Source organism: Podarcis bocagei (genome assembly GCF_964188305.1).
Source record: "Podarcis bocagei genome assembly, chromosome: 7".
Taxonomy (NCBI): domain Eukaryota; kingdom Metazoa; phylum Chordata; class Lepidosauria; order Squamata; family Lacertidae; genus Podarcis; species Podarcis bocagei.
Genome location: NC_138132.1, coordinates 90,315,237 through 90,330,772, shown reverse-complemented (window position 1 = coordinate 90,330,772; position 15,536 = coordinate 90,315,237). Strand labels below are relative to the sequence as shown.

General features: G+C 47.0%; 1 protein-coding gene across 1 annotated transcript; it reads left to right on the top strand.

Moving 5' to 3' along the window:
* The first annotated feature begins 1,105 nt into the window (after positions 1-1,105).
* Positions 1,106-14,397, top strand: SFTPB (surfactant protein B). The gene is made up of 11 exons (XM_081200990.1): positions 1,106-1,246; positions 3,611-3,744; positions 3,978-4,049; positions 5,396-5,521; positions 6,418-6,567; positions 7,600-7,707; positions 8,503-8,686; positions 10,621-10,781; positions 12,123-12,203; positions 12,933-13,037; positions 14,192-14,397. The coding sequence occupies exons 1-11, from the start codon at positions 1,201-1,203 to the stop codon at positions 14,225-14,227; spliced, it is 1,203 nt and encodes a 400-aa protein (XP_081057116.1). The 5' UTR covers positions 1,106-1,200; the 3' UTR covers positions 14,228-14,397.
* Positions 14,398-15,536: the final 1,139 nt, after the last annotated feature.

Genomic DNA, 15,536 nt, shown 5'->3' with positions numbered 1-15,536 from the left:
CATTTGCAGTGGCGTAGCGTGGGGGGGTGCAGGGGGGCTGGCCACACCTGGCGCAACATCTGGGGGTTAGGGTTAGGGGGCACAAATCCACGGGTTAGGGGGCGCAAATCCACGGGTTAGGGGGCGCAAATCCACGGGTTAGGGGGCGCAAATTACTTGCCTTGCCCCGGGTGCTGACAACCCACGCTACGCCACTGCTCATTTGCACTATTACTACTATATCATTTACAAGTACCACTATACAATTTTAAGCAACTGTGACTTCCCCTCAAAAATCCTGGAACTGTAGCTTTTTAAGGGTTCCGGTAGATGCTTATTTCCCCTACAGAGCTACAATTTGCAGAGTTCCCAGGGTTGACTGTTAAACCACTCAGTGTTTAATGTTTAAAATTCCAAAAATGTTCTATGAAAGCTAAGCTGTTATTAATTATGGAGTTTACTGGTGACAGTTGCTCCCCACATGAGATGGGGGAGCCCAAGTCTGGCATATCCACAAGACTACAGATCAGTCCTGCAGAGGGGAACAGTAAGAATATGAGGGAGACAACAGGGATTGGGATCAAGAATAATCTCCAATGTAGACTGAAGGACAGATTTACCACATAAAATTGCATGGAAAAGTCAAGTTTTCTGACTATACCTGCGGATAAAGGGTGGTAAATAAATTCAATAACAACAACAACAATCATAATAATATTTCCCAGCAATTTTTTTAAAGTCCTGAGAGGAAGGAGAGACAGAGAAATGTTCTGTAAAAATAAAGAAGACACTATGCCCTTTCCAGACTAACCAGCTGGTGTGGAAGCACCAGAACAGAAGAGTTGAAGGGTTCCTAGGACTGGAATGGTTGCAGGAATGGACTGTAATTCGGAACTGAATAATATGTGCCACCTAATTCAGGGCTGTATCTTCATGTTATGCCACTGATCAGGGCCTCCACTGTAGCAGAGTTACATGGGAATTCTCAAACACAAAGTACCTGTAACTCTAGTTCCTCACTGCATCTCAGAACTGAGGGGCTACATGCCCAACAGGAAGCCAAGCTTGAGCGTGTGTGAAACTGTAGATGTGTCAGTAACATGATGCTTTCAGCTGGGCAGGATCTCCGCAGATCTTCTCCACTGGTGCCACACAAGCCCCTCCTTCTACAGCAGAACTATAAAAGAGAACCGTATTCAGGGGTCTTTACACAGCACAAACATGTGGCACCTGCTTCTCGTCATTCTGCTCTGTGGAGGTCCTGCTGGTAAGCACTGGGGAAGGGGCAGGTGGAGGGTGGGGCATCCTTTCCCCCATGGCCATTAGGAACTTCAAATAGAATGTTGGAAGATTCAGGACAGATAAAATACCGGTAAGTAACTTATTCACGCACCACACTGGTAGTCACACGGGAGGCAGTGATCACCACTAACTTAGTGGCTTTAAAGGAGGACTAGGCAAATTCATGGGGGATATCAATGGCTACTAGTCATGCTTGGTGTGCACTACCTCCATTGGTTTGCATAGTGTTCTTTAATTTTTTATCATTTATTCATGTCAATTTATTAATGTCACTTAAATTTAAAAGATCCATGGGGTCACAAAGAGTCGGACACGACTAAACGACTAAACAACAACAATTTTAAAAAAATCTAAGTGAATTACTTCCAATAGTATAAAATATGCAAAAATTAGCAATAAAACAGTATATATAATAAATTTATCAAAATATAGGTAAAAAAAAACCCCAGTTAAAAATAAAAGGACCCAAAATAAGCAGACAGCAAGAGTAGATGATAACAATCTTTAATTTAGGAGGGCAAACAAATACTCTGGTATTACTGGTCAGTATAGATAACTGGGGACGCAGGTGGCGCTATGGGTTAAACCACAGAGCCTAGGACTTGCCGATCAGAAGGTTGGCAGTTTGAATCCCCGCGATGGGGTGAGCTCCCATTGCCAACCTAGCAGTTTGAAAACGCATCAAAGTGCAAGTAGATAAATAGGTACCGCTCCGGTGGGAAGGTAAACGGTGTTTCTGTGTGCTGCTCTGGTTCGCCAGAAGCGGCTTAGTCCTGCTGGCCACATGACCCGAAAGCTGTACGCCAGCTCCCTCGGCCAATGAAGCGAGATGAGCGCCGCAACCCCAGAGTTGGTCACGACTGGACCTAATGGTCAGGGGTCCCTTTACCTTTATAGATAACTGAGCTAGATAAGCTGATGTTCTGAATCAGGATAAGGTAGCTTCCTATATTCCTGATACCAGACAACAGAGGCAAGTCACCCACAGGACAGGTTTAGCCTTCACTGGGTGGGCTGAACCCAATAGCTCCAGCCATAAAGAATCCAGCTTACTCCTCACTGAATTACCTCCCTCTCTAGAAAGACAGCATGTTGTAATAGTTAAGAGTGTTGGGCTAGGACTGGAGAAAGACACAAATCCTCACAGAGCCAGTCACACTTGCTCAGGCTAATCTATCACACAAAATTGTTGAGTGGGGGAGATGCAGGCACTGCTACCCTGAGCTCCTGGGAGGAAAGGAGGGATTAAAATGGAAGAAAAAAAGAGTACAGCAGAAGGCAAGGAAAGAGCAACTGGTAGGGTTGAGTCCACACCCTCTGAAGCCTGGTGAGGGCCAGGTCTGTTGCCTGCTCCTGCGCTAGGAGTCCCAAAGAATCTCTGACCACAGCTGGCTTGCAAACCAGGCAGCCTCTTTTGCTTCCACTCCAAATATTGAACAAACCTGAGTAAACAACCTAAGTGGTAAAATTTCTCAACCATGCCCTGATGCCCCTCCTCATCGTGCGACTGAGGAAAATTAGTCCAGGAGAGCCTGAGCTGCAAACACTGGAAAGACTGAGATTGTTTCCCTCCCTGGCTTTTCAAGTGCGTCAACTGAGATTTCATTGCACTGCTTCCTGTGGTCTACGACTCAGAGACTTGACTTTAAGATGAGCACATTGTCTTGTGTACCCTGTTGCTTGAGCAGAAAGAGACTTCGGGAGGTCCAGTGCTTATCCAGGGTTCAGATTCCTTGGAATGGTCAACAGAGACTGTGGTTTCTTTAGGATATATGGTTTTATTTTCATGTATACAGTCTGTGGACAAATGCTGGCTCCTTCAGCCTGAAGCTAGATGAGCACTACACCCCATAGTCGCCTTTAATTGGATTTAACTGTCCAGGGGTCTTTTACCTTTACCTGAGCATTGGATGGAAGGATTTACAGAATTAATAACTCAGCAGATTTGCTTCCTCATCAGGTTTCCAGGGAAGCCCGAAGTCCAGCACAGAGCATGACATGTCTCCATCTTTCCAGTTTCCCAAATTAGCCCAGCTCTCACATACACAGCCCTCTCATGGCCTATTATTCTCCATCCTAGGATGATGTATCATCCAGTCAGGTGAGGTGGGGAAAGGGCTCCTCGTTTGTTTCTAAGGCAATAGCGCTCACCCTTTAAGATGCAGATGACAGGTGTATTCTAACCTCACAGGTTTGGAAAGGATCACGTGTGTCATCCAGATTCCAGACTGCCCTCCACACCACTTCCCACCAAACCTATATAACAATATTATTCTGCCCACATGATGCTGCTGCTCACAAGGGCCTGTCCTTCTCTGCCCTTTTCCAGTGCTGGCTGGCAAGATTTCCATTGAGGATGGATGTGCCAAAGGTCCTACATATTGGTGCAAGAACCTCGTGACGGCCATCCAGTGTGGTGCCTGGGAACACTGCATGCAGGCTGGATGGAACAGTGCCACCCAAGTGAGTAGCTGCTGTTCTCTCTCTCTTTCTCCCTCCTCTGACTTGACTTCGGTGCAGGAAGTTAAAACTTGGGGTGGGGTTAGTTGGGGACAGCTGCACTGTCTCTGTCTTTGGCATATTGGGTTGCTGTGTCAAGAAGCCCAGTGGTTGCCTGCCCACTTTCTGCCGGTGACCCAGGGTTTTGTGACAGCTGCATTTTCAGGTTGCCCTCATTTCCGTAATTTTTCCTCCAGGAAGACACTTGTGCAGACTGCAAAGAGATTGTTACCATCCTTGTTCGCATGGCCAAGGAGTCAACCTTTAAGGTAACCCAGGTAGCTGGAATGTGTGGAATTAGTGCTGCTGCTGCCCACAAGGTTGTTCTCTCTCTTTTTTTGCAGCAGCATTTAGTCTGTACCTTTTGTTGACATTTAACCCAGATTTCCCTTCATACCACGGAGAATCCTGTAAATAAAAATAACCCATTATGCATCTGCAGTCTAAAACATGTGGGTTTCAGGCTGAAACCCTACATACTCATTTATTTACCTGGGAGTAAGTGTCACTAAATTCAGTGGTTCTTACTTATGAGTGAACATGTGTAGGGTGGTGCTGTTAAAGAGGACAGACCAGCAATAAGAGGGCCATTACACTTAGGTCTTGCTTGTGACATCTGGTTGGCTGCTATGCAAAGGGGCTGTTAGACTAGAAAGGGCTCCCTTGGGGGTCTTCTGATGTTCTTAGCTAAGCTGATTGTATGAATAGTCCCAGGAGAGGCAGGCATTGTGAGAAACCACTGGACAGAGATCTCAGTCTTGCCCAAACAGCTCCCAGACACCAGAACTTAGAAACATCCAATGAAGCTGAGTGTTGGATGAAATAAAGTTCTTCACACAACACACAGTTAAATTACGGAACTTGCTCCCACAGGAGGCAGTGATGGCCACCAACTTGAATGGCTTTAAAAGAAGAGAACAGAATCATAGCTGTCAACGTTCCCCTTTTTTAAAGGGAAATTCCCTTATTCCAAATAGGATTCCTCACAAAAAAAGGGAAAAGTTGACAGCTATGAACAGAAGGCTGGACTAGGTAGACCATTGGCCTGATCCTGCAGGCTTTTCCTATGTGTGGGGTAACCAGCCTCATATCACAAACATGCATGTCTATTTAATATAGGAAGAGGTTAATACCATAGTGTAAGCTATACTGCCAGGCTTAGCTATGTCCACTTCCCACCACCTTGGGAGGAACTTTGTTCTTCACTCTACTTGATTGCTTCCGCTCACCCGCATGAGCCACTCTTGAATTCCTATAGGAAGTTTCACCACTTGGCAAAGTTTTACTCCCTGTATAACTATTTCTGAAGCACATGACTCTCACCTTTGGAGAATTTGTAAGTAAACCATTTTTTAAACTTACGAAACATGGTCTTTTTCCTATGCTGGGGAAACAAGGAAAAGAAACATTTTGAGGGGACATTTTGGAACTCATGTGGAGGGGCACATTTTAAAGGTGTTACAGCCTATATTTCCACACTTTACTTTGCTGCATGTTTAAAGTATCTGCTGGGGTTCTCTCCCCAAAAAGTACTTCCCCTAAACTTGGATCTTGGCACCCAGAAATTGTCCTATGTTCTCCCCTCTACTCTCTAAACATTGCTGTTCCCACACAGAAGGCCATCCAGAACTACTTGAAACACGAATGTGCGGCTTTTTCACTTCAGACCTTAATCCCAAGATGCCAGGAGCTTGTGGATACCTACTATTCTCTATTCATCACCGCCTTAGAAGGACAGATTGTAAGTGGCCCTTTCCCCACACACATCAATGGCAAATCATTTCTCCACAACAAACAACACAGTGGCTATTGTGTGGAGGGAGGGCAAGGGAGGGAAAGCAGAGGCTGCTCTGTCATGAGGTAGTTGGTTTTGGATGCCCTGAAAGGGCAGCCAAGCAGCTGACAGGCTCATCTGGTCCATTCCACTGGGAAGTTCTTGCACATTACAATGGGGCTTGTGCAGGAAAACTTCCCCAGGGCCTGTGCTGCAAGGACCACTTCTTCATACCCTCCAGCATTCCTCAGATTAAAATAGGAACATTTCTCACTCCCCCCCCCACAAATGACCTCCCCATTTTTGTGTCCCCACCCCGCAAATCAAATTTCTATCAGAAAATTTGTTTTATGAAAAGAAGCACACACACCAATAAATGTATTTAATAATGAATAATAAATATATTTTAGAAAGAGGCAAGATTAGATGTGGATGCTGGAATCATTTTTTAAAAAACCTCAAGGCTTCTTTTCACACTGCTCATCTCCCCCTTTCTTCCTGCCCAGGGCAGCCCTGTGCTCTGCCTGAACCTCAGAGCTGGTGTGTCATGGGGGGGTTCCCCTCACAGGTGGCAGCCTCTCTTCCTCACCTGCAGTCCAGCAGCTGCTACAAGCTGCCCAAGGGGGGAATCTGGCAGCGGTAGCCATGGAGAGGCAACAGGATGCTCCTTCACGGCAGCCAGTGGGAGAAATATGGGCCATTCCAGGTTCAAATCAGAAGCTGGGGTGGCTTTCGTAATTCTGGGACTGTCCCTGGAAAATCAGGCCACTTGGTGGGCATGCCTCTGCCTTGCCTGTCTGTCAGAGTAGGGCAACTGGAGGTGGAGTATTCCTTTCTCATGCCTTATCCCTTCTGCCCTTCAGCAACCCGATGCTGTATGTGCAAAGTTTGGCCTCTGCCAGTCTGACCCACTGGAGAGCAAGGACATCTTTGGTCTGCTGGTTCAAAAGATGGCAGAACAGATCCAGCTCCTGCAAGGCAAAGCTTTTATTATGCCCAACAACAAGACCCAGGTAAGGAGAGCCTCTTCTGGTGACATGAACTCCAGTCCAGTGAAAGAAAATTGTATAAACCCCTAAGCCAGCCTTCCACAACATGGTAACCTCCATATGTTTGACAGTACAACCCACAAACATCTGGAGGGCATTGGGTCAGAGAAGGGTGATCTAAGCAGTTGTCTAGGAAAGCATATTGCATCCTACTTCATTCTACTTTCCCATTATAATGGTTTCAAAAGAGAGCCAGTATGTTCTAGTGGCCAGAGAGTGTCAGACTAGGACCTGGAAAACCAGGGCAAAAATCCCTATTCAGCCATGACATGGTGGTGCACAAGAGCATATATAGAGCCACTTTGAAACCATTATAAGGCAACAAATACCACTAAAAATATGCTAATCACCCAGTTACAGCTGCACTGCAGTGGGCAACGCAGGAGGGCAGAGATAGAAAGGAAGAGGAATGAGGTAAGGGTAGGGGAGAATGGGCAGAGAAAGAGTCCAGTGGGTGGGTCAGTAGGAGAATCAAGAGACCTAGGTAAAGGGACCCTTGACTGTTAGGTCCAGTCATGGCCGACTCTGGGGTTGCGGTGCTCATCTCGCTTTACTGGCTGAGGGAGCCCGCGTGCAGCTTCCGGGTCATGTGGCCAGCATGACCAAGCCGCTTCTGGCGAACCAGAGCAGCGCATGGAAACGTCGTTTACCTTCCTGCCGGAGCGGTACCTATTTATCTACTTGCACTTTGACGTGCTTTCAAACTGCTAGGTTTGCAGGAGCTGGGATCGAGCAACGGAGCTCACCCTGTTGCGGAGATTCGAACCGCTGACCTTCTGATCGGCAAGCCCTAGGCTTTTATGGTACATAAATGGCAAAGCTGGGGGGCGGGGAGTGCACCCCTCAGGTGGGTGCAATGAAGTAGCCGAAGCTGGAACATTTATGCTCCAGTAAGAACAGGGCGTTAATCTTCCCAAAATGAGATCTGCTCTGTTGCACCTTTGATTAATTTCTGTGCCTACCTGCTACACGACTTATTCCTATTTCTTTTCCCAGGATAATCCCAAGGAGGAGCTGCTCTTCCCTTGGCCCTGGCGTTATGTTTTGCCTCAGTGTTGGCTGTGCAAGAACCTTGTAGGCCGGATTGAATCCAGCCTCCCCAAGGTATCGTATTCTCCTTTCTTTGTGCCTTAATTCAGCCTTCTCCAACACGATGCCCATTAGCCCCAGACAGAAGAGTCCTATCATACTGGGTCTGATGGATATTTTGGTCTGAAACATCTGAAGAAGGCTGCTTTACACATCCAAACTCTGGTCCAGAATGCAACCTCACAAGACTCTAAATTGTTCATTCATTCATCTATCTATCTATCTATCTATCTATCTATCTATCTATCTATCTATCTATCATCTATCTATCTATCTATCATCTATCTATCTAATGTTTCTGGACCTCAGCATTAAGCTTGTGAAAGTGTCTGCAACCAAAGCTCAGGAAGCTAAAAGTTTAACTGATAGAAAAGGTGGAGTAGAAGCTCCTGGGATGAGTGGACTGGGCAGGTCTTTGTCTTTTCAACTTTCAGCCTCTTATCCCAGGAAACAAAGCACTGCTCACAGCTGATATTAAGTATATGGCAAAATCTCTGATTTGCTTAAATTTGCAGTTCTTAGCTGAGAGAGCATGTCACAATTTGATATGATGAACAGCTGTGAAACTTACTGAATGCCGAAAATTGGGGGCCCCCTTTGAGCTTGAGGCCACTGGCCCCCCACAACCCTAACTGGCCCTATGAATAAAACCCTGTGATGATTCTTGGCATCTTCCTCATTTCCACCTTCATGTGTCCTAAACTGCAAGGCAGGCGGCAGCTTTCAAGTTGAGAATGATGTCTCCGAGTCTGGATTCAGAGGCAGGGCAGGCCAGTAACTTCACCCAAAGTCCTTTGTCTTCTTCCTTAGGAAGCTATTGGCAAATCCATGGCCCAGCTCTGCCGCTTTGCACCAGGAGCCGCTGCTGGGATGTGCCAGTGCTTGATGGAGAAATATACTGTGACCATTGTAGACGCGGTTCTGGGCAAGTTGGGGCCAAACCTGATCTGCGGGATGATGCTCATGTGTGCCACAGAAGAAAACTGTGGCCCAGGTATAGACAACCTAAAACCTTGGTGGGCTAGGTGATGCTTTGGTGCTTTGGGATCTCGTGGTAATCTATGAGGTTTGTCACTCTGAGAAATTTCTGGACAGTTTCCATCATTTTGGCTGGTTCTGTGTGTAGCACCTTGCCATCCAGAACAAGAAGCAGCCTGGCCACATACTCACCTCTGCTCCTCCACAGGCCACATCAGGCTAAGTCAAGGGGTCAGAAAATCAGGACCAGGGGCCAAATGTGTGGCCCTCAAAACTCTCTCTAGGCCACACCTCTCACTGGCCCTGCTTCACACCAAGGCCTGGATTAAGCTAAACCAGCAGAAGCCAGAATTTAAGATTCTGCCTGGTCTTCACTGAACCTCCATCCTGATCAGTTTGTGTGATGTTTGCACATCTTCCCATTAACCATTGCATTATTCCACACTTTTCAAGGCATTACCATGTCACTTACCCAATTGCAAAAAGTCTGTATTTTTTTCTCTCCCAAGTAGACTTGTACTAGGATGATAGTTTTTATTCACTTTAATACTGACAAACTAGATTTTCCCCATATGCCCTTGAATCCCTCCCCCCAATAGTGACAGCCTGGAGACGCCCTAGCAATGGAATGACAATTGGTATGCAAGCCCAGCTATTCTCTACAATGGGCAAACCGGCTTTGCATACGATTCTGGGAACAACAAAGAGTTTTTAGAAAGCAGAGGCTGGCTCTGTCCACACTCCTGTTTCCTGTGCATTCTCTGCATTCCCAGTACTGGGTTTTTAATCCGTGTTCGCAGTATCTTATCCAAAATGCAGGAGTAACCTGTACTTTGCCAGTTTGATGCATTACTTCTCAAATCAGCTGCACACTTCAGAGTCCTTAAAACATTCCTAATTCCTCTCTAGCCAAGGTGCGACCCCCCCTATGCAAACAGTAAAGACACCCTCTCCCTGTGTACATCTTCTGTGTACAGAAACAGAATGAGGCCCTGCTGATGTGGACAGCTGGAGGAGGGGGAGAGCTGTGAAACATGGGGGGGGGGACTTCGCTACCCTTTAAGGCGGTAATGTGGACACCCTTTGCCTCCCTCCCATTCATTTTCACTAACTGCTGCCTCCTACTGCAGATAGTAAAAATGAGCAAGCTCCCTGCAGGCAGGCATGCACCAAAGTTGGGGTGCACTTGGCTGCAGGGCACTAATTCTCCCCAGAAGGTGCTGGAAGAGGAGGTTGTGGAGGGTGGCGGTCCGCCAGTTTGAACAAGCATTTGATTGGGTGGCATGCTTGTCTGTCAGTCCAGCTGTGCAAACAGCATCCTTTGACACTTTGCCTGTATTCTCCCACTGTTTGACAGATGCAGAGGCTAACCTAGGGGTTGGCTAGGTTGGCCCTTGCCAATGGTGCAGGCCCAGGGAGGCAGCTGAGAGTGGCTAGGAGCCCACCCACCCATCTGCACGCTCCCTGGGCTGCTTCTCTGCTGCTCTGAGCGGCCAACATCTCTTTGCCAAGGGGACAAGGGATGTGGGCAGGGGCACCAATACATCTCATTGCTAGGGGTGCAAGGTAGAGCATCATCTCCTCCCCCAGTGCAATTGCACTGATTGCACTGATTTAAGTCCTTAAGCTGTTCCTAATTTGCCTCCAGCTAAGGTAAAGACATTCCCACCCCTGTCAGCTCCCCTTGGTGTGTACACAAACAGAAGTGAATCAGACACTAATGAAGCCAATAGCTTTGGGTTGAGTGTGGAACTTCATTGCCCTCCGAGGTGGTAATGTGATCACACCCTAGGTCACAACTTGCTATAGAAAGTTGGCTGCTTTAGACTGAGATCCAACTGAAGGCAGTGGGTAGCTGGGAAAGTATAAAGCCTTCGTGGTGCGTGCGCGCACGCGCAAAACACCACACTGCTCCACAGCCCTGCCTCTTTGTGCTTTTCCCCCTTGCAGAGACCCCTCCACTGTCACTCCCTGGCCCAGCTGACCGTTGCCAAGCCTGCCTGGCTCTCAAGACCCAGGTGAAGGCAACCCTCAAGCCCAATAGCAGCAGGGCTGAAATGGAAGCAGCTCTGTTGACAGCCTGCAGCAACACTTTTCGGAGCTGGGAAGAGGTGGGTTACCCTAACGAGCAGAAAGCCACAGCCTTCTTCAAAGGATTGTTAAAAATATGCAAAGGCCAGTTCCCATACAAACATGGCATGAGATGAACACTGCAAGGCCTTCCTTGTCCTCCTAGCTGGAGGAAGACGCCCAGGACCCTCACCACACCCCTTTATGCCGCTGCTTCTTCCCGACTGATGCAGCAGGGAATGAGTGTGTGGCTTGCCCCGTGTCACAATCACAAACGGGGACCCAGGCAGTAGCTGCCTTTCTTAAGCTCTTAGTCTGGTGTCTTCCAACAGTTATTAGACTACAACTCCCATCATCCCTAACCATTGGCTATGCTGGTTGGGGATGATGATGATGATGAGTCTTTTTATTTATTTATTATATTTATATCCCAGCTTTCCTCCAAGGAGTTCAAGGTAGAATACATAGTTCTCCTCCCCACAGTTGCCTCACAACAACCAGGTAAGGTTGGTTAGGTTATGAGTGGCTCAAGGTTACCCAGTGAGCTTCATGGCTGAGTGGGGATTTGAACCCTGGTCTCCCAGATTCTAGACCAACACTCTAACCATTATACCACACTAGGAATTGTAGTCTAACGATATCTGGAGAGCACCTCACTGGGTTTGTCAGATGGGAGACAGAACTAAATGTGTCAGTTCAGTTAGTCTTCGGTTTCAGCAGGACATGGGGAGGCTAAGAAGTTGTGAGAGAGGTGAGTTTTGAGGGATTTGAAGGACGGTGGTCTTCCATAGATATGCTGGGAAGCAGCCCAATGCATAACAGGCAGCGAGAGAGTAAGGACAAAATCACAGCTTCCCAAAATTCTACTTGGGGACTCTTCACAATTACATCAGCCTTCCTCAACCTGATGCCCTGCAGATGGTTTGGACTACAACTCCTATCACTGTAAACATCTAGGAGACTGAATAATTACTGCCACTTATAAAACAGCCTTACCCAACCTGGTGCCCTCTGGATTTTTTAAGACTCATCAATAGCAGCCAGAATGGCCAATTATCAGGGATAATGGGAGTTGCAGCCCAACATCTGGATACCATATTAACTAGCCCTGCCCATGAGAAAGACACGATAGGAGCAAGGAATGGGAGCAATCATAAGACTCTGTCTCAATGTTGTTGTGGTTGTTATTATTAAACAGTGGAGAGAGGGATGATTCCTATTTTCTATTTGTACCCAACTTCACTTGTACCAGCCCATGGACAATAGATAGTGAAATAGCCAGTCCCAATACTCCACTAACACCCTCTGTGCACAGGTGGCCAAGCCAAAGAGGCCAGATGAGCAGTGGCTCAATATTTCCTTTTCTTCCTCCTGTTTTGTAGTGCAAAAGCTTCATTGATCAGCATGAGCCAAAGTTGTTCCTACTGCTTGCCAAGCCTTGGAGCGCCCAGAGGACATGCCAGGTACGAGGCTATCATCCTTGAGAGAACAACAACATTCAATTTCACATTGCTCACTGTTGGTGTAGCATTTTCAGATGTTATAGTTGAGGAGCACAGCATAGAGGTTTTGGAAAGCATTTTCAAAGTGTAGCAAGCTGACACTCAGCTTCTGGGCACAAGCAAGACCCGTGGATCAGTCCCCAACTAAACAGCAGACGCTCTCCTGAACATAACTAAACTTTCTGGAAGTTGGTTCTTCAGTTCCCCAAGTACAGCATACCTTGCTTACTCCTGTGTACTGTATTGACATTTGGTCATTGCCCTTCTGGCAGGTACTCTTAAGCGATGGCCAGCAGAACCAAATTCAGATATGGGAAGTTGTCAGATACTAAAGCTTAAGATGACCTGTAAAGCAATCAATGCAAAAGAGGAAGATGAAAAGCCAAATGGGTGCTGCTAGAACATCAGGGCGACGGTCCTCTATAGCTCCTTGAAGCTATAGAGAAAGAAGAGGTGGGAGTAGGAAAACCCCTTTTCAAGCCATTCTAACCATCTCAGAATCTCCCAGAGAGGCCCCCAATTGATACTATCCCTATACTGAAACGGGAAGTTTCTAGCAACAAAGGTGAACACATCATGTCAAGTAAAGGTGCCAAGCAGCATGGACCTCTTCTCTTCATAGAATTGTAGATTTGGAAGGGACACCATCATCTGTTCTAACCCCCTGCAAGTTTTTTTCCTTGCTAACAGGAACTAGGAGCCTGCGTGGCTGAGAAGCCTTTTCCAGGAACTACTGCCTGTGCCCAGGGCCCTACTTATTGGTGCTCCAGCCTGAGCACTGCTGAGGAATGCAAGGTGAGAATGGAGTGTTGGTTCTTTGGGTTTGTAATGTGCCAAAAGAAGAAATCTATCTCCAGGTGCCAGGATTTTGCCCTAATGGTCTTTGACAACAGGAAGCTTTGAGATTGGTTCACTAAGGGCTCATCTGCTTGCCCTGCTGCTTCCCCCCAGGAAAACCCAGTCTTTACCACTGAATCAGAGCAAACATCAACCAGTTTTTCCACAGATTGACACTTGTTCCAATTCAGCGCTAAAGAGCAGGCTTTCCTGGAGAAAGTAGTGGGGCAAGTGGAAAGCCACTTGGACCCATGCTTTCTAGGCAAGGGGACAAGTGCAAGTATGGACAAGCCCTAAGAAACAAGGAAAAAACCCACTGACAAAGGCATTTGTGGGTGAAGTCTTTGGGCATATTGTAAAAATAAAATAAGTCATTCTTCTTCGCATCTGTGAGATAGATAGATGGATATAAAACTATTACTGTGTGCTTCCATGTTTTAGTGTTTTTCTGTTTACAGTGGTGCCTCGCAAGATGAAAATAATTCGTTCCGCGAGTCTTTTCGTCTTGCGATGTTTTTCATCTTGCGAAGCACGGTCCGTCGCAACTGCACCTCTTCAAGCGACTGTAAGAAAAAAGCGAACAAACTCGCAATACGTTTTCGTCTTGCGAAGCAAGCCCATAGGGAAATTCGTCTAGCGAAGCAACACAAAACCCTTTCGTCTAGCAAGTTTTTCGTCTTGCGAGGCATTCGTCTTGCACCACTGTATTAGTAGACATGTGAAACACCCCTCCCCACACAGAAAAACAAAGCTAGCTGCAATGTTTCAAAAGTTTCCGTCTGTCAATGGCTACCAAGATAATCACTGTAGGACAACAGCTTGGAATCCCATGGAAGCCCCTCTCATTATATTGCGTGAAACTGGCACAGGAGGTCCTGGTGAAAGGGTGTAATAAGATTGGGCTTTTGCGGCACTTGCAGTCTATAAATGCAACCATTTCCCACAAGCTAATTCCACTTTGAGCTGTTAAACCAGAGCTTTCACATGCCCCCAGCACAGAAACTGCAGAGACCCTGAAGTTCCCAGGTAGCTTCTGTACCTTCATCTACTACAGAATGTCTGCATTGCCTCTTTTGGGTTCGGGTCTAATTTCTCTCTTCTCTCCCTTCTAGGCTGTGCAGCACTGCCAGGATCATGTGTGGCTGTAGCCAAAGAACGGGGAGCCAGCAGCATACAGTGAATAGGGGAGGGTTACACAGCCCTGCCCCACAAACCACTTGCTTGGATTCTTCCTGATGACTGATCATTGTGGCAGGGAATGAGGGAAACCATGAGGCTCTCATACTCTCAACTATTACAGCTATGCTTCTTCCCCCAATTTGTGTTTGATTTTATTTATAAAAAATATTTATAGGCTCATAGCAGGGCAGCATAGAGCAAAATTTACAAGAGAAAGAAAACACTATTAAAACCATTCCAAATGATCATGAAAAAGGCAGGTGGATCTGAAAAGCTTAAACTGATGAACAGGCCTGTTGACATGTTAAAAAGTCTTCAAGAGACTCCAGGAGGCACGGATACCCACCTAATTTCTGTTGGATGAGTCTTCTGCAGCATGGGTCTGATGACACTAAATGCCCAACTTCTAGTTGAGACCTGCTGGGCCTCTGTAACACAGGGGACAACTAACAGTGCTCCTCTGGATGACCTCAGTGATTGAGCTGGGATATAAGGGTTCAGTCAATCCTTAAGGTATCCTGGACTCAAGGTATTCAAGGATTTGTATATTAATGCAGGAACCTTGATACAGTGGTGCCCCGCAAGACGAATGCCTCGCAAGACGGAAAACCCGCTAGACGAAAGGGTTTTCCGTTTTGGCGGTGCTTCGCAAACCGAATTTCCTATGGGCTTGCTTTGCAAGACGAAAATGTCTTGCGAGTTCCTGCGGGGTTTTTTCCCCTCCCCTTTTTCCCAAGCCGCTAAGCCGCTTATCAGCTGATCCTAAGCCGCTAAGCCGCTTATCAGCTAAGCCGCTTATCAGCTGATCCGCTAAGCCGCTTATCAGCTGATCCGCTAAGCCCGCTAATAGCGCTAATCCGCTAATGGGCTTGCTTCGCAAGACGAAAAAACCGCAAGACGAAGAGACTCGCGGAACGGATTCTTTTCGTCTTGCGAGGCACCACTGTACTTGACCCAGCAGATGAGCAGCCAGTGTAGATGTTTTAACAGAGGAGTTATATGCTGGCAGCCATTTGCCTCCATTGGTAGTCTAGCCATTGCATTCTACACCAGCTGGAGATTTTGGATCGAGCCTAAGGGCAGCCCCTCATGCAGTGCATTGCAATAATCCAGTCCTGAGGTCACTAATGCATGGAATGCAGAGGCCAGGCTACCCCAGTTCAGAAATAGCCCAAGTTGGCAAAAGTTGCTCCTAGGCACAGGGGTCACTTGGGCCTCTAATGACATGGATGTAATCCAGGAGTACCACCCCAACCCATGGACCTGCAACCCTCACCA